The sequence below is a fragment of the Catharus ustulatus genome, chromosome 14 (assembly GCF_009819885.2).
Source record: "Catharus ustulatus isolate bCatUst1 chromosome 14, bCatUst1.pri.v2, whole genome shotgun sequence".
NCBI lineage: Eukaryota > Metazoa > Chordata > Aves > Passeriformes > Turdidae > Catharus > Catharus ustulatus.
This window is the reverse complement of record NC_046234.1, coordinates 6,714,179-6,734,574: the sequence shown is the minus strand read 5'-3', so window position 1 is coordinate 6,734,574 and position 20,396 is coordinate 6,714,179. Positions and strand designations below refer to the sequence as shown.

The window sequence follows — 20,396 nt, the reverse complement described above, 5'->3', positions numbered from 1 at the left end:
CCAGAGAGGGAATGTTTAGACTGAGCACAGGAAATAACCATTCACAAGTCTAATGAATTAACCAAAAATGGTTTTAATGCAGTCCTTGCCTGCAGTGCAGTATAAACCATAATAAAAAACAACAAAGCAGAACAAACAGGATATTCAGCTGTAGAAACTGTACAAACACTTGGAAAATGGAACTCCACAGAGCATCAGCATAGTCAGAACATTGGTCTGACAGTAAAAACGAGTACCCAGAGCTTTTGTAAAAACCCATTTGATATCAAAAGTCTCAATGCCAGCAGCAGCAGCATTAAATTCCTGAACACAACACCCCAAAAGTGGGCAGCAGTCCCAGTGTGACATTCCTTGGAAAATAATTACTTCCCATTGAATTGGGGGGGAGGGATGTGTATTAATCCACCAGTTCTGACTGGAACAACTGCCAGCCCCAGGCCATGCTGGGTTCCTAAAAAGCAGCTGGATGCAATCCACTCCAGGGGATTGCTGCCCAATTCTGTCAGCTCTATCCATCAGGAGTGGCAGAGGGAGCTCCCAAAGGGATCCCCCTGACCCACAGCAGCCCCTGCAGGGGGGATTCTGCTCCAGCCCCCTGGCTTTTCTGGGAGGAGGTAAAACCATTAAACCCTCCTGATATATTGACAACACAATGGCTCTGCCATTCTCTGATCCTGAGATTTAGCTCATCTTTGTACCTTTGAGGGACCCATTTGCACCACAAATAGCATTTTCAGATGAGGAGCAGCCATCTGAGCAGGTAGATAATAAATTTATAAAATAACAAGACCTTTCCTACTTGTGTTCCTAACCCAAGTTCCCTGCTCCAACAATGGATTTGGAATCACTCTGGAGCAGCTCTTTGAGTGCAGCAGGAAGCCACTCCATAGTGTAGTTAATTCCAAAAAAGGATGGAGTTCAATCAGAACAGAGGAACAGGTTCCACCTCCTCACCCCAGCTCTCAGTCACAGCCTTGTCCCTCCTCCCTCCCAGGGTAGGTCACCTGCAGCAGTCCATGACATCAGCAGCATTCTGGGGACTTCTGGGACACATCCTGGAGGCTCCTGAATCCTCCAGAAAAACGCTGGGAGGAAATAATACATCAACACTTTCACTTGGGCTTCTGTTTCTCTTACAGAGGGAAGTGCTGAGGAAGGGCTGCACACACCTTCCCTAGCTTACAAAGCAGAGGGGGAGGCCGATTTTCTTGAGTTTCAGGCTTCCTGTGGGATTTACAGATTTTTAACGGAATTTAGTTTTTTTTTTTTTAACAAGGGCTGTTACCCACTGAAGTTTTACAAATGCTGCTGTAAATCTTAAAACCTCATACAGAAAAAAATAGTATTTAAGGAGCATGCAGGCATGAGCAACTTACAGGCTTGTATTTGAAATGTAAACTTAAATTTTATTTCACAAGGTTTACATCCCAAATGGAAGCTGGAGAATGAAGAAATGAGGCTTTTAGGAAAGAGAAAATGCAGGAAGTGGGATCCTGCTCAAAGCAAAGCCAGCTGGGCCTGATGATGGGAACCACAAACCAATACCTGACCAACACAGAGATTAATTACAAATAAAATACATGGCACAACTGCATAAAATGACACCTACTCACCTTCACAGTACCCCAAAAACCAGCACAAGCAGCTCAAAGCTGAAAATACTTAACTACATGTTCAGGAGGAAGAGGGAAGACTCAAAGTGGGATGGAAAAAGGACAAGACACTAAAAGCCTGCAGCAGTGGGTGTGAGCTCAGTGTGTGTGACCAGGGCAGGGAATGCAGCACTAGGCAGGAAGAGCCCATGGCAGAGCCAGGGCAGGCCTGACAGAGCAGGCTGGGATGTAAACAGCCCCTCTGCCAGGCAAACACCTTCAGTCATCTGTTCACAATGAGTTTAGGTTTGCAGGTGTTCTGTAATGAAGCAGAAGCTGATAGAATTGGAAAAATATCAATAAAATTGAGGTATTTTCAAGTACTATGGATCCATTTCAGAAATCTATACCACAGGAGTCACTGAAACGGAAACGTGACCCTTTTGAGTGAATCAATTCTGGCTTAATAAACAAAGTCAGCAGTGGCTCCTTCCCCTGCTAATGAAACCCTTCCATGAGTGCACCAGCTCTGCACTGAGTACCTGCTCAGCAGAGTAACTGCACAGAGTAACTGCTCAGTACATCATTCTTCATAGCTAAATTCAGGGAATAAATAATAATTGAAAATTTTTCCCCTTGACATTTTACATTCATATCATATTACAGACTTTATGCATCAAGTTGTGCTTTCAGTCCAGACCAGCATCTAGAACTACAGAGCTGCAGCTGGTGTGGGTTTTGCTGAATCCATTCCTGTTTGTCTCAGGAAGCAAACATTCATTGCATAGAGCGATTTGGAAGCTTCCTGATTCTCACCAGTGACTGCACCCCACACACACTGGGTACAGCCTCCTCAAACATGCTCCCTGCTTGAAGGAAAACAAGATCATCCTACTCCAAAAATTTCCTACTCAGCAAGAGAAACCTGGCAGTGCAGTGAGGGTTGCACAAGTCCTGGTTCCTTGGGCAGGACCCGCTGGCCCAGGACTGGACTTAGGACAATTGCACACAGACAAACATCAGTATGATGCTCAGGTTTTTGTACCTGAATGTAAATGGGAGAGAAGGGGGAGAGGTGAGGAGGTGCCTGTTAGTGGTCAGTTATTGTAGAGGATGAGTCCAGGAGTAGAGGGATAACAATGGAGACATCACAGTGAAGTCCAACAAAAGCATTCCCTCCTTTCCCACGGTGACATCACTTGGCAAAGTTGCTCAGGGCTGAGAAGGCTGCAGTGTAGATCCAATGCTAAGCAGAGAAAGCAGCCCCTGGAGGGGATTGAGACAGTTCTCTTGCTGCCTCCACACTGCTCCAGGCTGGAGTGGAACACCTTCAACAACTCCTACAGTCACACCACTGACATCAGCACCAGAACTGAGACTCAAACCTTAATAATTCTCCAGGTTCTCTGCATGGAACTGCATCTACACACCCAGAGAGGGACAGTGAACACTGGTGACAGCTCCAGTGGGAACAGTTTGGCTGCTCCTGGCACATGGAGGGCTCAGGGTGTGCCTGGAATGCTGGGACAGCAGCACAGGCAGTGTGAGACACACACAGGATGAACTGGGATCACTGGCAGCTCCAGAGCTGCAGTACCCGGGGTGTTGATGGGATGAATCCCACTCCTGGAATGCTGGGATGGAGGGGGCAGGCAGGGCAGGTAGGGGGGAGGTTTGATGACACAGCCCTTACAGTCAGTGATGATGGTGGAGAGCTTCTGGAGGAGGATCAGGGCATGGAAAACAAAGGAGATGCTGCAGTGGGTTACCCCTGAAAAGCCACCTGCAGGTTAAAAATAACTGCCACACACTGGGCTGAATATTCTCTGACACCTGTAGCAGTGACCACAGCAGCCTGAGGAACTTCTGTTTTCCAGTGCATTTACTCAGCATAAAAGGACAAAAAACAGGGGTAAAATATGGAAATCACCTTAAGTGAGCAGAAGGGAACAAAATGGAGCTGCTCACTCAGACATGTGGGGTTTTCCTGTTTTGTTCTGTCTCATTTTGCACAACTTTTGTTTTGTTTTGTTTTTGTTTCACATTTCATGAAGCCTTCCAGCATCTGATGTGTGGATATTGAGAAGTGGCTCTGCAGTGATAAACTTTGTATTGTTTCTACCTGGACAAGAGTTTGTTGCAACCATGGGAGGGTGAGCTGCTTTGAAGGAAAGGGAGGAGATGACCATAATTAATTACAAGAAAAGTGACTGAATAAAAGTTACTTGGGAACATTTAAAACTCTTTCTCAATCTGAGCTTGGTACCTGTGCCATCACAAACATACCTGGCTTAATGTTAGAAGACAAAACCTGATTTTCTATACTCCCTCATGAGCAGTGCAGCAGCAGGAGTTCTGCTGCTGCCTGGCACAGAAACAACTCAAATAATGGCAGGGCTGCAATCAGAACCAAATCCAGGAAGGGCACAAGAACCTGCTCAGAAAACTGGGAAAATACACTGCAGCTAACAGGATGAAACAAAAAGTCACCACATCATCTTCCTGGTTTTATATACAAGGAATTTCAAGTTTTTAAAGGCACAAATAGCACCTCTGTAGGTGCTAAATTCTGGCTGTGTTTAGCTGCCATCATCCTCTCAAGTTCTCCCCCTCCAGAGCACATTTTGCCAGGAATGAGGGGATTAATTCAGCTGCCACCCTGCATCACACACAGCACAAGGTCCAACACCAGATTTACATTAGAAATGCAGCTTTAGATTGACAGCAAAAACCCTTCCAGCACTCAGCAGCCGTTTGGTGACACAGCCACTCAACAGATGGGGCTCAGGTGGCTGAAGCAGGAACGTTTCCAGTGTTCAGGGCCACCCTGAGGAGAGACACAAACCCACACGAGCCTGGGCCAGCCCACCTTGGCCCCTCACAGCCAAATCCAGCAGTGAAACATCAGAGAGGTCAGCACTGCCTGCTCCACACAAACTGCAGAGGCTGAGGGACAAAATTCCTGCCCACAGGGCACAGTCAGCCAGGAGTTAAACACCTTCTCTTAGGGAAGGAACCCTCTGCAAGGCTCTTCTGGGCTCACAAACATTCCCTGTGGCAGCAGCAGCAGAGGAACACAGGAAAAAGGGGTTTAGTCTGTAGGCAAAGCCTCCATCACCAAACTCCTCAGCTCCTTTCTCCTGACACGCACAGCTGCTCCTGCAGTCACTGCCAACACCAGTGGGCTGATGAACAAACACAAAAACAGGATAGAAAATGGTACTAATGATCTTAGAGGCAGTACACTGATACTTCTAGCATGCACCTAATTCAAACAAGAATGATGGACTGGGCTGAACCATGCAGATTTAAAAAAAAGGACTCGGGTCTAGAAAAATGTCCATAATCCAGCCAGCCAAGTCTCAGCTCCACTCCCCAGCACAAAAACAGGGACACACCCGTTGGACTGGAAATGCAGCAAAATGCAGAAACAAATCTGAACACCTCTTAGTGCAGAAAGCCCTGAAGCCAGTCAGTGCACTGAGCTGGGAAGAAGTCTGAAAAAATTCAATATATCAATCGTGTCTTCAGCATTTTGGGGTCCAAGCAACCCCTGTGGAGCGTGAACTCCAAACACGACTCTTGGAGCCACACTTTCAGTGCACATTTCGAATTCACATCTTCCTTTCTGACTCCATGAACACACAAATCTCCATCAAACACTGATCCAGGAATGATACTTTAGTCCTAGGAATTAATGCAAACTGGACTGTCTGAAGTTCCCTTTTGCATTTTAGGAGCCTGCAAGTAGGATGCAAAAGCACTATAACCCTAACTTCTAAGACAATAATACCCTCCTAAAATAAAGTTCTACAAAAATCTATGGCCACAATATTCTTGAATCTTGATACTGGCAATGTGAATATTTTATTTTCATTCACAGCTGCACATGTACATGTGCATGTTCAGCACTTTTGCTTTCAACACTCCTAAATCCAGCTACCAATTTAGTGCCAGATTTAACTGGGTCTGCCTTGCATTGAGCTGAACTGATTCAGAATTAAAACACATTAGAAAATGCCACTTGTCAGGGAAGGTTGGAGAATCAGCCTCAAAATAAATAACCATCCCCAAGAATATTATGGCTTGGAAGCATTTCAAGAGCTCGAGTCCCTGATGTTTGCAAAATGGAAAGGCCTTTGGAAACGCACTCGCATCAACATTTTTACCTCTTTTGAATAAAAAATATATAGTATTTATAAAATAAAGAGAGCAGGCCAAAGAAGATTGGCCAGAATCACTCTGTAAAATTGTTCTGTTAACTCTGTAACTTAAACTTATGAAGCCTTGGGACATCTGGACAGCAGGATTCCTGGAGAAGAATGCAGATTCCCATCAGACAGTACTTCAGGATGTTTTCTCATCTTGAAGATCCACCTGTTTTCTGCCCCTCAAAACTGAAGTCCTTGCCAAGAGAAGGGATGTTGGCTCCTGAGAGGGAAGCTGAAATTTAAAGAAATACAAATGTGCAACCATAGCACTGCTGTTATGAGGATTGAGGGTTGATCTGGGCTTTGGGAGTCATTTTAAAGCCATGAACAACAGAAAATGCTGATTTTGCCTGCCCTGGTGGGATGGCAGGATGCAACCCTCACTGCTGACAGGAAAACACTCTGGGGGTTTTTCCTTAGTGGAACAAGGTGGACTCCTACAATGTGCCAGAAGCCACACCACAGTTACTGACTGCCCTGGAACTGGGAGGGGCAAACTCCACCTGGCAATTCCAGCTCCTGCCAGAGGGACAGCAGAGGATGCTCCTGGAATCCCCTGGGACAAGCACACTGTGTCCTCACTGCCTGCAGCTCCTGGAGCAGGATGTGTGTGGGGCCTCTCCCCTGTCCTCCAAGTGAGAACAGGAGGCAGAGCAGGGAATGTTCTGGAAGCAGCACCTGCCCCAGCTGTTGTGGGACCCACCTTTTCCATGGGGACAGAAAGCCTGGAGAAGAGTGACAGCTGATGTGACATTACAAGGCACTTCCTTGTATTCCCAGCTGCAGCTTGGCTGTGCTCAGCTCTGTTTAACTCTGCAGCTGCACCTTCCCACATCTCCCATGGAGCCCAGAATTTCCATCCTGTCACTGTCCAAGCAGTGCAAGGGCTGTTCCTGCCATGTTTCCCAGAGGAGCTGCAGGGCTGGTGTGCTCCCCTTCACAGAGTGCTGGTGGCTCTGGTGTCACCTGTGCCAGCCCCCAGCCCAGGGCCACTGAGAGCCTCTGCTTCCTCTCAGGGCCCCTTGAACAAGGGATTTCTGGGCAAGCTGGAGAAATATTTTTCTGCTAAAGCCCAAACCTGTTCAACATCAGCTCCCCACTCCCTGCAGAGCAGTGGTTTTGAGGGAAACAGAGAAAGGAGCACTGACCTTTCTGATCCAGCTTTCACCACTGTGTTTTCACACTGCTATGTCTCCCTTTCTATGGCAAGGGATGAGGCTTCACTAGAACCTGGGAAAACCAAAGCAGTTAGAGGTAAGTAAATCTGGTTTTCTCCCTGAGAATACATTTTTCACTAAGCTTGGGATTGTGTTTTTAAGGATAATTACAAACAAAAATAGACAACCACTTGTCAGAGAGAACTGAGCAGCTGTTTTTAACTGACATTACTCTATTATTGGCTTTATTTATTTCATAACCAAGTCACAAGCTTTAAAGCCACAAAGACAAATGAAGGTCTTAGAGTTTTAATGGAACATTTCAGGTTTTTCTGGTTAGACATTTTTACTGGTTTACCTTGATTGTGTAAGAGAGAATCTAAATATTTCAGTTGAAAGGACCACAGTGATCATCCAGTTCAACTGCCTGGAAATATCAGTTATTTTACAAGCACTATAAACTGGGAGACTTCATATAAGCTCCAGACCATAATCTGATCTAGCCAAAAACCACCTCACTGTCACTGTTTTCGTATGGAAGAATTAATTATTTATTCAGAGAACTTCAAGTTTGTAAAAATTGGAAGAAGCTCTGACTCATTCCTAAAGGAGTTATTTTAAGCATCATTAAAAATTCACAGGAATGCCATAATTTGCTATTTTAAAAGGCAATCTTGTTGGTTTTAAAACTCATTTGTATTAACCTTGTGTAAGTACCAAAATGTACAGAACCAACCAGGGAGAGCAGGTAAACTGAGTCTGGTAATAAAGGTGGACAAAGTATAAAGCAGCTTCCTAAATGTATCCCTGCACTCAGGTGGTTTGCACACCTGTTTTCACACACTCTCAGAGGATAAATACACTTAAAAAATCTAAATATTCTCCTTCTTGCAGGCACCACTTTATGTCCCAAATAACTGTGCTGCATGCAGCAGCATTTACATGTAAATACTCTCAGTTTGTGGCAACTTCAGATTCTCTAACTCTTGAAACACCCTCTAAGTTCATTCAATTGCAAGTAGAGAGTTGCTAAAAAAAAAGAAACAATTGTTTCCAAAGCAGAGCTTATTTTTAGTCTGTGCTCCTTAATCAAGTCAGAGTTACCCAGGGACTTAAACAACACAGGTTTTTTTATTTGATTAGCTCTTATAATTCAGCTATTGGCCACTGTAGGTCATGACAAACTCATTTCCTTACCCTGAGGCTCTTCATCGATTCCATCCTCTTCCCACTGCTCCTCATTTGTCAGGAGAGGGTTCCGAGCTTCACTCAAGGTTCTCATTGGGAAAAAATGTCCATCCCCCTGGCTGCATGGAGAAAGGCACAGAGCAAGTGGCTTGAAAATATGACAATTTCTCTACATTTTTTCTGCAAAGTTTCCTGTTGCCAGTATTTCCCAGGTTTACTTAAAATCGTCTTTAAGCTTGGAGAAGTATCATGTTTATATCTTTCATTTTGGTTTTCTAATTTTTTTCAAGGTCTCTGGAGTACAAAAGTTGAAACTCGTGGCCTGGAACCAAGTAATTTTTAGTAGAAGGTAGATGTGCTAATTTTATCAAATAATTTGAATACAGGGAAAAAACCCTGCAAAATTAACTTGTGGACAGTTAGAAACGACAGAACTAAGGAAAACATTTATGCAAAAGAGGCAATTAATAAGTTTAAATTTTATCCATTTATCCCACAGAATCTTAAGGGCAGAAATCTCACCTGTGTTTGACTGACACCCAACAGAAAATGGCTCTTACTGAAAGACACATAAAACCCCCACTTTCCTGTGACCTGCACCTGTACACAAAGTGTGAAAAACTGTAATTTTATCAGCTTTTAGCTGGGTTACTTACCTAGAAGCAATAGGCAGCAACCAGAGCTTTTTTTCTTCCCCAAACACTTGCTGGAGATTCTTCACAAAGCCAAGATTGAATCCATTTTTATCTGGGCCATTTTGAAACACTGGAGCTGAGAAAGCCTCTGCAAACAGAGGCAATTTCAGTGGAAAAAAAATGAAAATCAAAGCCAAACACTCTGAAATGGGGTTGTGCATCTTGTAACCATCTAAAGACAATGTGATTTAATGGATTATAGAGACACAGCACTACCAAGTTTCAAAATAATGTTTTTTCCATTTTGCAAAGCCTGTAAAAACTTTCCAGAGAATGGAGTTAAAAGATCTTTCTGTGGGATTTGATGAAATTCAGAGGGTAAAAGTTTCTAAAAAAACCTCTGCAGAATGAAGGAGGTTGGTCTTCATTGCATTTTCCAGAAGTGGCACTGAAGATTTAAATCATCGCATTCATGAATGTTATAATGAACAAGCACTGGGGACAAACAAATGCAAATAAACTCTGGCTTCTGTGAGGCATAAAATTAAGAAAAAGAGAGGAGACAAGAACCTTGAGTGCCCTAGGAACAGTTTGATCTCCCTTCTCAGCTGCTGCACAGGTCTGATGTTTTGGGATACATAAGGTTCAGTGCCCCATGAAATGACTTTTGAAGTAAATAACTTGATAAAACCAGAATATTTGCTCACTTTTGACAGTATCTGTTTTGTTAGCAAACTTTATCCCAAAAGCTTTGAAAGTCTAACATTTATCTGAGGAAAGGCAAAGAAATTCTGGGCAAATTATAGTATTTTAGATAATAATTTCTTTGGTTTTACAGTCACAACTTCTTTGCCTGTATCAGTAAAGATGGACACTGTTTCCCAAGCTCACCAAGCTGGCTGGGGACACCCCAGCACAGGAACATAATAAAGCATTATTCCTGAAAAGCTTCACTCATTTCACAGCAAATGTAGTTTTGCATATGCATAACACTTATAATTGGACTGCTACACTTTGAGGCTCTGGTTTCCCTAACAAAGCTTTTGTCACACCAGCTAATAAATGCAGCTCATTTGCAGTGACAAATTTCTGCAGCTTGTACCAAGATCTTAAATCTTCCTCCCCTCATAAAGCAACAGGAATGTACAGAAATAGAACAAATGCCTTTTTTCTTCTTTTTTTTTTCTTCTTACAGCACCTTTAGTGTGTCTTACTAGAAGGAACAGACAGAAGAGCCTTACCTAGAGTGGATCTGTTCCTGCTGACGAGCCAGCAGTGGTAGCCAAACAGAAACATGAGGCTTACAAAGAACATGATGGCCACAAAGAGAAGGAAAAGGATGTGAAATTTGGAACGCCCATTGGTCAGCTCACCCTGCAAGGGAAAGTAACACAGAACAAGTGATAGGAGAAAATTAAATATGGAAATTATTGGTACTTAGAAATATAATTCTAAAACTCCTACTGGGAGTTCTCAAACTTTTACAGACAAAAATCAATCTTACTATAAAAAGCAAAAAGAGACAAAGAAATGAATGTGGTTCATTTCCCCTCCTGTACCTGAGCACAAAGAGTGGGGGGTGTTATTAACTCTTGGTATGGCTCAGAGCCAGCCCAGCACAGCTGCCCAGGTGGGCATGAGGAACACCCTGTGCCCATGAGCAGGCAGGAGCTCTGGAAGCCCTGTTTAAGTTCTGCTGAGTTTCCTGTGCATACATTAAAATTCTGCACCTTGCTCAATGTAAACCCAGAGAAACCTGCCCTCCACATCTGCAGCTATCAGGGAGTGTTAGAACTGAGCACAGATGGATGGGGGAAAGTTTAAAAGCCAGGTGGGACCTTCCAAGCAGAAGAAAGGCTCCTTTCCCTCTGCAGCACAGCCAGGTGCCAGAGGTGCCCAGCAGTGACACAGGCAGGCTCTGGGGACCTCCAGGGCTCAGGGTGTGCCTTGCTGAGTGTGGGGAACAATTAGTTCACAGCAAAGGTACTTAAACACAAACATACAGAGTTATTGAGCAGAGGGGACAGAAATACAGGCCAGTGTCTTACTGGAGCTGTCAGCTGGCCTTAGCTGCATAGACACAACCAGCAGTAACTACTTAAAAGCCTCCTTTGCTTCACTCAGTTTTAAAATAGAAAAAGGAGGCCTATGAGGGTTAGAAAAGGAACAACATTTTCAGATCTGTTTTTTTTCTTTCCAGTTACTATATATACAAATCATTGCCAATATCTTGCACATCAATGCCAAACTTTCCAAGGGACACCCATGCAAACCCAAGGCAGGAAAGTATAGAACCTCTCTGCCAGGAAATAATCTAATCTGAAATTCCTGAAGGCTCCCAGCTTCTTGCTTTGTGCATTTTGGACATCTAACAGGAGATGGACTCCCAAAGGACCCAGGAAACACCTCCCAGGAAAATGCAGCCCCTCCACTTCCTGAGGGAGTGCACAGAGAGTCACTAAAGCCCACGAGACTGACAGGAGACGAAAAAGGAACCGGATTGCATGACTTACTGTCCAATACTTAATGAAATACTTGAAGACTGTTGCAGCAATATACAAGCAATACAACAAAGAATAGGCTAAGAACAGTAGAAAGAATTTGTAGTTAGAAAATCCAATGCAGTTATTCACCCTGGAGGACAAAAGCAAAGTTGAAATCAGGATTTGTGCAGCACACGGTGGTTGTAACACAATGAGCACGACCAGTTTGGGGGGTTTCAAAGCCCTGGATCACACAACCAGATCTGCCAAGAAGCAGCTCCCCTTAGTGGCTGAAAGGGAACAGAACTGGTGGCTCTGCTTCCCACTCCAAGCCTTCCTGTGGGCCAAGGAGAAGCACAGCTCCGATTTTTGGAACTGTTTGAAGGTTGGTCCCACAGCTCAGTGGGTCACAGAGGCAGCAGCTCGTTCCTCCTGTCTGGGTCTTGTCTGCCAAGGCAATCAGAGCTGGCAGTTCTGTGCTATTTAATTCCTTTACAAACCTCGGGAGCCACCTCAGCCCTGCCTGTGGGTTTACATACAGCCCAATGAACCCCACACCTGGTTAGAATTCTCTGCACAGGACAACTCTGGACAGGAACAAGAGGATGTACAAAAAACCCTAGGGGATGTTTGTGTTAGAACCCAGGTTTGGGAAATCCTCTCCAATTTTAATCACCGGGAAGGTTCAGGTAGGGAAATGTTTGTGTTGTTTCTGAATTCTTAAATCTTCCCTTTTTTTAAAAAAAAAAAGGAGGAATTTAAGAAGTTTAGTGGCAGAAATTCTGAAAGGTGTAAAGCTCAATTATTCCATGCAGCTTTCTGCACAGACTGTCTCTGACCAACATCAGTTCAGAAACAATCAATGTGCAAATGTTGTTATTGGAAGCACCCCAAGTGCAGCTGAAACGCAGAGAGCCCAAAGGAAAGGCTAAGCTGGAGTTCCTTTCAAATTTGAATAATAGTTAATAAGTGAATTAGCAGTTGGGGTTTAAATTTTATCAATATAACAGCATTTTTATACATGGGTTATGGAGCAAACATGAATGATTTGTTAAAATTTCATTTCAGGCATTTTCAAAGTGCAATTATTTTATAAGTTTCCCAAACTAAAGAGATGGATGGCCTAAAATGTGAGAGGCATACAGACATGAGAGGCATACAGAAATATATCTAAGTAGCCTTTCCTTTTAGAAAACCACAAACCAGTAGCTAGGACATACCATGGACAGTGATGATCCATTTTTAGCACACACCTGCATAAGGACAAAAAATAAAAACAGAATATTTTTAATTGGTATTTCATTACCCATGCAGATCAACAGCAAAACTTGGATTTTTGTGAGGTTCCTACATGATAGACACTCAAAATGCTGCTGTCTCTAATTTTTTTGAGGTAGATATCATTTTAAGATGGAACATTTCTTAGTGTTTGAAGACCAATGATTGTCCTTGGTGCTTGTGTAGATAAAGAGACTTGAGAATGACCTGTGCCTAGAGCACTGCTGGTTGCAGCTGGAACAGAGACCCTGGGGAATCTTTTTGAGTAAAAACACATTGAAGGAGCAGCCAACTCCCAGAACCTTGTGAAGGAAACCCAAGACTTACATGGCACAAACAGAGCAATGGTGACAACGATCAGGTTTGATCAGCTGGCATCTGTCACAGAACCGGATCCCTGGAATTAGAGACAAATCAACACAAAACAATGGAAAAGTGCTCTTTTTTTCCATGTGTTAGTTGATACTGTGCTCATTTCCCAATTATTCTTTTTCTTTCCTCTAGCACTTCAGCAGGTTACCTGGTGTTTGTTGCCAGGTCACAATCAGGTAAGCAACACTCATAATTCTGATGGAGACTTGCAGATGGGGAAACAATCAGTGAAAGCATAAAATCACAGAACCATGCAATGGCTTTGGGTTGGCAGGGACTCTAAAGTTCATCTTACTTCACCCCTTGCCATGGGCAGGGACACCTCCCACTATCCCAGGCTGCTCCAAGCCCTGTCCAACCTGGCCTTGGGCACTTCCAGGAATCCAGGGGCAGCCACAGCTTCTCTGGGCAACCTGCGCCAGGGCCTCCCCACCCTCACAGGAAGGAATTCCTTCCCAACATCTATCCCAAACCTACTCTAACCCATACAGTCAAGTTGAAAAGTGACAAACCAAAGCTGCACACTTGCATCCACATTTACTCAAATTACCTACACTTCATTTTGATAATTCCCTATTTACTCCAGTTCTCTATTTCAAAATTATTTGCCTTGCCTGACAGAAACGAGCAGGTCAGAGCCTCCAATATGAAGACAGACTTCTTTAAGGTGTAAGGGGAGTGCAGCAGGCATTTAATTACTGAATACAGTCCAGAAAACAGAAGTATGTCCTGCATCCCTAAGCTAGACTCCATTGTAAGTAAAAATTATCACAGATTTGGTTATTCTATTGCTATTTCTAAATACAGACAGCACATGTGGGCTTTTGGACTGTAAATCCAAGGGGTAACATCTTGCTTCTCAAAGGCAGCACCTGGCACTGCACTGAATTAGAGGGTTCAAGGTTTTTTCTGTTTTCCCTGAGAGCAGGAGTCAGTGGGTGCCTGGGAATGCTGTTGCTCAGCAGCTGCTGTGCTGTGTGGGGTGGATTTGGTCAGCAGGACCCTCTGAGCACCAGCCTGTGCTGCTGTGCTGTGTGGGGTGGATTTGGTCAGCAGGACCCTCTGAGCACCAGCCTGTGCTGCTGTGCTGTGTGGGGTGGATTTGGGGCCATGGGCTCTGTGCTGAGCTCACCTCCATTCCCTGTCCTCGTGTACACCGGCAGTTTCCTGGCGATCTCGGCGAGGATTTGCCGCTGCACCTCCGGCCTCTCCTCGTTCTCGTAGCGCTCCTGGTCAGCGTAGGACATGTGGAACTGCAAACAGAAGGCACCAGGGGAGCAGCCACCCATGGGGAGCATTGCAAATACAGGTGGGCATTGCAAATACAGGTGAGTTTGGAAACGTTTTTAGCTCCCACTCCTGAGATGAATGTGGTGGGAAATGTGGTTGTTAGGAAGACAAAGGGAGGTAGTGAGTGCTGAGAGCCAGAATACTGAGAGACACATCAATAAGAAATGAAAAAGTGAAATTAAGGCTCATAAAACAACTTACTAGAATTGTTCCTATTGCTGCCTTGGATGAATACCATTACTCACCTTTAAAACACATTCTCACCTCTTTAGTGAGCAAGAACCTTTATATTTTTAAATTTTTAGAACTGGAATTAGTTGTTATTTATAAATTTAGATTCTTGTAATCAGGATCAGAGCAAGGCTGTGTATATTTGGAGTGCCACATAAATATTGACCTCATTCTGCTGCTTCAAACTGAGTGTTTTATTACAGTATTTCATAAAGAGGTAAAACAAAATGTGAAAAAAATAAATCTACTAAATCCAAGCAACATGACAAAGTAAACATTTGGTTGAAAAGAATAAAAACACATTTGCCTCTCACTCTCCTGTCCAAATCAACTAGAATGAAGGATTTTTGAGTTCTTTAACATCTTTGCTTTTGTTTTGCAAGGAATAAAAGATGTTGGCTCTCTTACCTTTTTGCCTGGTTGTATTGGGAGAGTGAAAACAGACTTCCAATACGTCCACACAAAGAGCACAAAGAGAATATGGAATACTACAAGATAGGCCACTAAAAACAAAATGAGAAAAGAAAAAACAGAAACAGAGCAATGACTTCTTAAGCAAAAGTTTCATCCATGATGGGCATAATTCAGAATTTTTACAAATATGTAAAAAAAAAAAAAAGGAAAAGACAGATGTCCATCCAGTGCCACCCTCATGGCTCAGGGTCAGCAGCACCCCAGAGCTCAGGGGTGACCAATCTCAGAGTCTCCCCTGCTACACCTGATTCCATTCTGTGGGTGAGGAAGATGCAGCTGCCAGGGAATTGTCCCACAGGGCAGGTGACAATGCCATATCCTGGGAATGACAGGATTCCTGGCTCTTCCCCACATCCCAGGCACAAACCCAGCAGAGCTGGCTGGTGCTGAGCAGTGTAAAGCTGAATTTTGCAATGCTCCAGCACCTCCCAGAATTTGGGTTCAGTTGCTACTAAAAGCAGTGGGAAGCAGAGTGTGCAGTGCCCACTCCTGCCCCACATTCTTCTTGTGAGAGCAGAGAGAAATATGAGCTTTACATCAGCAGAAAAAGCCAAATTTCTTATTAAACACCTTTTACATTTGCCACAGTTGATACAATAAATCAGGAAAACTTCCCTCAAATTGAGCAAAATAGGGCTTGTGATTACTGAGGAAGAATTGCAAACCAGCAGCATGTGAAACCAGCCTGTGTCAGAGCAGTCTTAGCTCAACCTGCAAACTTCATTCCAAACTTTGGCATTAGCAGGCATTCCATGCACAGGGAGCCAAAGGAGCCATCCTTCAGCTGCACAGACTACTTGCCATTAAGACATGATCAAAGTTACAGGATAGTTTTATTTAAACACATCATTTCATTGCAATAACAATCTCATTTCCCCCATTTCGTTTAGGCTTCAAATTCTAGAAAATAAGATTAAAAAAACTACTTGGAAAGAGAAATCTAAAATTCAAGCACTTCTTAATTATGTCAAAATACTTCCTGTGTGAAAATTGGTAAAAAAGGCCAAATGCATCAGTGAGACTTTCTAACGAGATGGCAAATGATGGGACACATCTCACAGGGATGTGATGGACTGTGGGAAGGAGCTGTGAGTCACAACTAAGTCATTCTCATGCTCCAAGCTGGTTTGAGATGTTATCCTTACACTCCAGGTGGAGCTGAGCCATTTTTAATTAATCTGGAAGGAGAGCAATCTTTCAACAGGTTTAATTTTGTTGATCATCCTAGCAGCACATTAGAGGAAGGTGACCTGGAGATGCACTGGCAGATTAGGCAATCATTAACTTTCTTCTGCTGAGTAGTCAGTAACATCCTGCCTTCTGCAGTTTCTCTGTAGCAATTTCAAACATTAGAACTGCTCTACAGGGGAAAGAGAATTTACTGGATGCAGCAATCTGGAGGATCTTTAAATGTCAGCTGGCACTGTTCTTCATGGAACAGCTTACACTACACCTACTTCTGTCCTTCAGAACCCCTGAGGAAGAAAGTCACCAAGACAACACCTGGATTAACCAAAAGCATCAAAAGCGCCGCCAGGAAAGAAGGAGAGAATATTAAAATAGCCACTGACTCCTTATTCTTAGAACATGGCCATTACCTCCACCAACACATGGGTCTGAAGAGTGTCACTGAGCAATCCTACTGTGTTGTGACTCAGGATCTGTTAGTGGGCACAGCACTGGGAGAAAGAACTGCCAAAAATAGCTGTCAGTGACAGATCAAACAGAACAGTGAAAAAAGCCAGGTGGGCTGCAGATGGGAACTAGTATTTGCTGTTTGGCTTGTAAAATCAGCTCTAGAAATGTGAAAGGGAAGGGGAGAAGAGGCATGTGGGTGTGCACAGACACACACAGCTTTTCCTGAAAGAGTCACAGGGATCAAAGCCTTTCCATGTTCTGCCCAGACTGTGGCTGAACTGAACATTTCCCAATGCACCCAGAAGGTGCAGCATGCTGAATACCTCAGGAGGGTGCAACTACAGCAAGGAAACACTGAAAGAGGATGTACCTTTAAAAAGAATGACAGCAAATACTTCTGATATTTCAGCCAGAATATTTGTGAGTCCTTTTACACGAGAGTTGAATGGCAAATGATAAATTATCACACATACCTTTCTCCACAGGGTTGCTCACAGTCACTGGAAAAGAAAAAAATAACGTGTGTCCAGAGAGGAAATATGAATCCCAGAGAAATCTGTGACAATTAACATTTCTATGTGAAATACAGCCATTTTAGGAAAAATGTTCAAATTCAGGAGGCAAAGAGAGAACCCACAGTTCAGCATCAAACCAAAAGCATCTGTAACAACTCTTCACTCACGCACACACCCACAGCAAGATGTTACTGTGCTCTGTTTTCCCTGCTTATAAAATATATTCTGTATATTTTGCATTGGAGATATGACAAAAGCAATCCTCTGGTGGCAATGAGAAGATCACCAAGGCTCCACTAGCACCTGTCCAAGCTGCACCTCTGTGCATTCACCACATATTTGCAGCTGTTTTCTGTTGGTCTCCAGGTGGTCTTGACCCTCCACTGTAAGCACTGCGCTTACACACATTTCTGCATCAGCAGGATTAAAAAGTTATAAATTTCTCAGCTTTGGCCAAGTCAGCAACTGCAATGACTTCATTGTTTTTACGTTTCCTACCAGCAGAAATTTTACAACCCCTTCTTACTTCACCATAATGAGAGAAAAGCCCCTACTAACAGAAGCCCTTTGAGCAGCCAGCAAAAGATGCATTGTCCAATGCCTTCTTGGAGTGACTATTTGAAAATCCATTATTTTAAAAGCCAGTATCTAGGTTTAACAGAAGAGACAAGGACAGCTTTCTTGAACTGAAAACAGAGAGTTCTGTGATATTTTGACAGAGCATTGCTTGGAAGACAAAGCTCTGTGACACACAGCAATGCAGATGAAAAAATAAACTGAATCTTTGCTGTGTCTCTGCCCACTCAATTTCAGGTAAACAAGACTGTTAGGAAACCTTTAATTTTTCCTTTGGTTTGCTGCCAATCAAGCTATGATGAGCTTTTCACAAACATTTCCTGGCTCCCTCCTGACCACACCTACAGCAGGGCCTTGCTAAGGATTTTACCTGAGAAAAGAGCACAAGCACAGATGATACAAAAGGTTCTGTGGCAGGATCATTGTTGTCACTGTGGCAGCAACCACCAGCCAAACAAGAACTGAGGCCTCCTCCTGTGACTCACTGGCCACCCCAGGCACTGAGAGCTCAAACCCAGCATCAGGAGATGCCTCCCAGACATCACCCCCACAGCACTTGCAGAGCTGGGCACAGCTGAAAATGCAAACCAAGATTCCAGACAAAGCATTCACTATTTACAGGCTCACAGCAGCTGAGAAGAGGCAGCCAGCTCAGCAAGCCTGGCTGTGTCAGAAATGTGGAGGGAGACAATGTCCTGCTTGGCAAGTAACAGCACAGGCCAACAGTTCATGCTCAAATCCTGAAATAATCCAGTCATTTCAACTTCTCCACACATAAACTCCTCCACACACAAATAAAAAAGATGAGAGAGAAATGGGGCAAAAAAACCCACGTGGGTGTGGGGAAATGAATGATTTTAAGCTGTGATTCCGGCAGTGAGCTGAGCTCCTGCCAGCTGAACCAGCACTTGCAGAGCAACACAGCCCCATCCAAACCTCACTCAAATCACCTGAGTTTCCTCTGGCAGCTGCACCGAGACCTGGGATCAGCCCGTGTTCAGAATTGCTGAAGTTGCACAGCGCATTTCAAAAGACTGACAGCATTTCAGGAAAATACTCCACATTTTTTGTCATGTGTTCTAATGACAGTTACATGCCCCTCAGAGATATCATCCTATGTGAATTCTTGAAAGAAACAGCCCACAATCCCAGAGATGGGATAAATGTGATGAAGTGTTTGGGGGCTTTGCCAAGCTGCTGATTAAAACAGAGCAAAGAAGCTGCATTTCATCCTAGTTCCCATCGAGAAAAAATAACAGATCTTACTGCACTGCCACCCCTAACAAAACCTGATTTATGTTTGCTGTGCAGCACCAGGAACATCTCAAACGATCCTTTCTGGGACCTTTGCTTTCGTTTATTTGCCCTGCTCTGTCCTGAGCAGCCCCATCTCCTCACAATTTCACAAACCCAAGCTTCCCGCTCTTCTCTCCACCAGACCTGGCAACTCTTTCTTTCTAGTAGCACACTAAACCAGAAATAACAAACATTAGAAAGTTTGCAACTTACTATACAGTTAAATTGTTACATTAAACATACAATTACTAGCCAGCATAAAAACTTCCTCTTCTAAAATGTAGTGGTTTCGTGCTACTGTAATAACTCCAGCCTGAGTGCGATTTCATGTAACCTATTTCTTTTCGGAATATAAACATAAAACGATTGTAAAGCAGGGCACAGACTGACGTTTGTGTCTGTTCGGCTCATAAATCGCATCTGGACGTTATCAAATCACAACAACGCTGGCTTTCACAGAGGGATCACTCTCCCAGCCCTCTCAAACGTCACCTCCCTGCTGACAGGGACTCAAAACAAGGGCTCATGACCAACACACACACACAAACACAGCCCGGCCGGGGCACAACCCTGTGGGAAACAGAGCAGCACGCCCTAAACCCCCTCATTAACCCCGTAAAGGACTCGACTCGTACTCAAGTGTTTCTCCCTGTGCACGGATCATTGCCGGGATCGGAGCCTCGGGACACCGCGGGCACCTGGGCGGGAGCGCGGCCCCGTCACAGCGCGGACACGGCAGGGGGATGAGGAGAGGATGAGGAGAGGATGAGGAGAACGAGGAGGAAGTGGAGAAGGCGAGAAAGAGGAGGAGGAGGGAAAGAGGAAGGGGAGAAGGAGCAGGAAGAGGAGAAGGAGCAGGAAGAGGAGGAGAAGGAGTAGGGGAATGGTCCGAAGCCCCCGGCCCGCCGCGCCCCCCGCCCGCAGCTCCGCGGGGGCCCCGGCAGCGCTGAGGCGCGGCCCGGGGCGGACGGACGGGCGTGGCTGGGCGCTCACCGAGGCAGAGCTCGCAGACGTATCCGTAGTAGGACCAGAGCAGGAGCAGCGCGATGAGCAGCACGGGCAGCCAGGCGAAGGCGCGGCGGCAGCAGCGCAGCCCCCGCCACAGCGCCATCCCGCCGCCCTCAGCGCGGCGCATCGGCGCGCGGCTGTGCGGGCTGGCGCGGGGCCGGCGCGCGCTCGGCGCTCGGCTGAGCGGCCTGCGCGCAGCAGCGCCCCCTGGCGGGGCGGGCGGGCAGTGCCGCTTGGGCCGGGTCCCACACGAGGGGCATTTACTGCAAACGCGCTTTTCCCTCAGGATCCGCCCCACTCCGGGCTCTGCGCTGCTGCCGAGGGCGGGAGGTGATGGTGCCCCTCTGCTCAGCGCTGTGGGGCACACCTGGGGCTCTGTGTGCCGCTCCGGGCTCCGCAGCACAGCGCATCCCGGGCTGCCGAGGTGATGGCGGAGCTGGAGCGTCCCTGAG

The 20,396-nt window shown here is 45.0% G+C and overlaps 1 protein-coding gene across 1 annotated transcript; it reads right to left on the bottom strand.

Annotated features, from left to right (window-relative positions):
* Positions 1-53: 53 nt before the first annotated feature.
* Positions 54-20,071, bottom strand: ZDHHC15 (zinc finger DHHC-type palmitoyltransferase 15). Its single transcript, XM_033072748.1, has 12 exons — positions 19,930-20,071; positions 17,023-17,049; positions 14,846-14,940; positions 14,049-14,169; positions 12,872-12,941; positions 12,487-12,519; positions 11,297-11,417; positions 10,025-10,157; positions 8,805-8,931; positions 8,158-8,267; positions 6,952-7,033; positions 54-6,035 (listed from the first exon to the last, which is right to left on the bottom strand). The coding sequence occupies exons 1-11, from the start codon at positions 20,069-20,071 to the stop codon at positions 6,990-6,992; spliced, it is 1,023 nt and encodes a 340-aa protein (XP_032928639.1). The 3' UTR covers positions 54-6,035; positions 6,952-6,989.
* Positions 20,072-20,396: the final 325 nt, after the last annotated feature.

Coding starts and splice junctions, on each gene's coding strand:
- ZDHHC15 (XM_033072748.1), bottom strand. CDS start 20,071: ATGCGCCGCGCTGAGGGCGGCGGGATGGCGCTGTGGCGGGGGCTGCGC. Junction 14,170..14,845: donor CAATACAACCAGGCAAAAAG/GTAAGAGAGCCA, acceptor TTCTGTTTGCAG/TTCCACATGTCCTACGCTGA. Junction 12,942..14,048: donor CACGAGGACAGGGAATGGAG/GTGAGCTCAGCA, acceptor CTCTAATTCCAG/GGATCCGGTTCTGTGACAGA.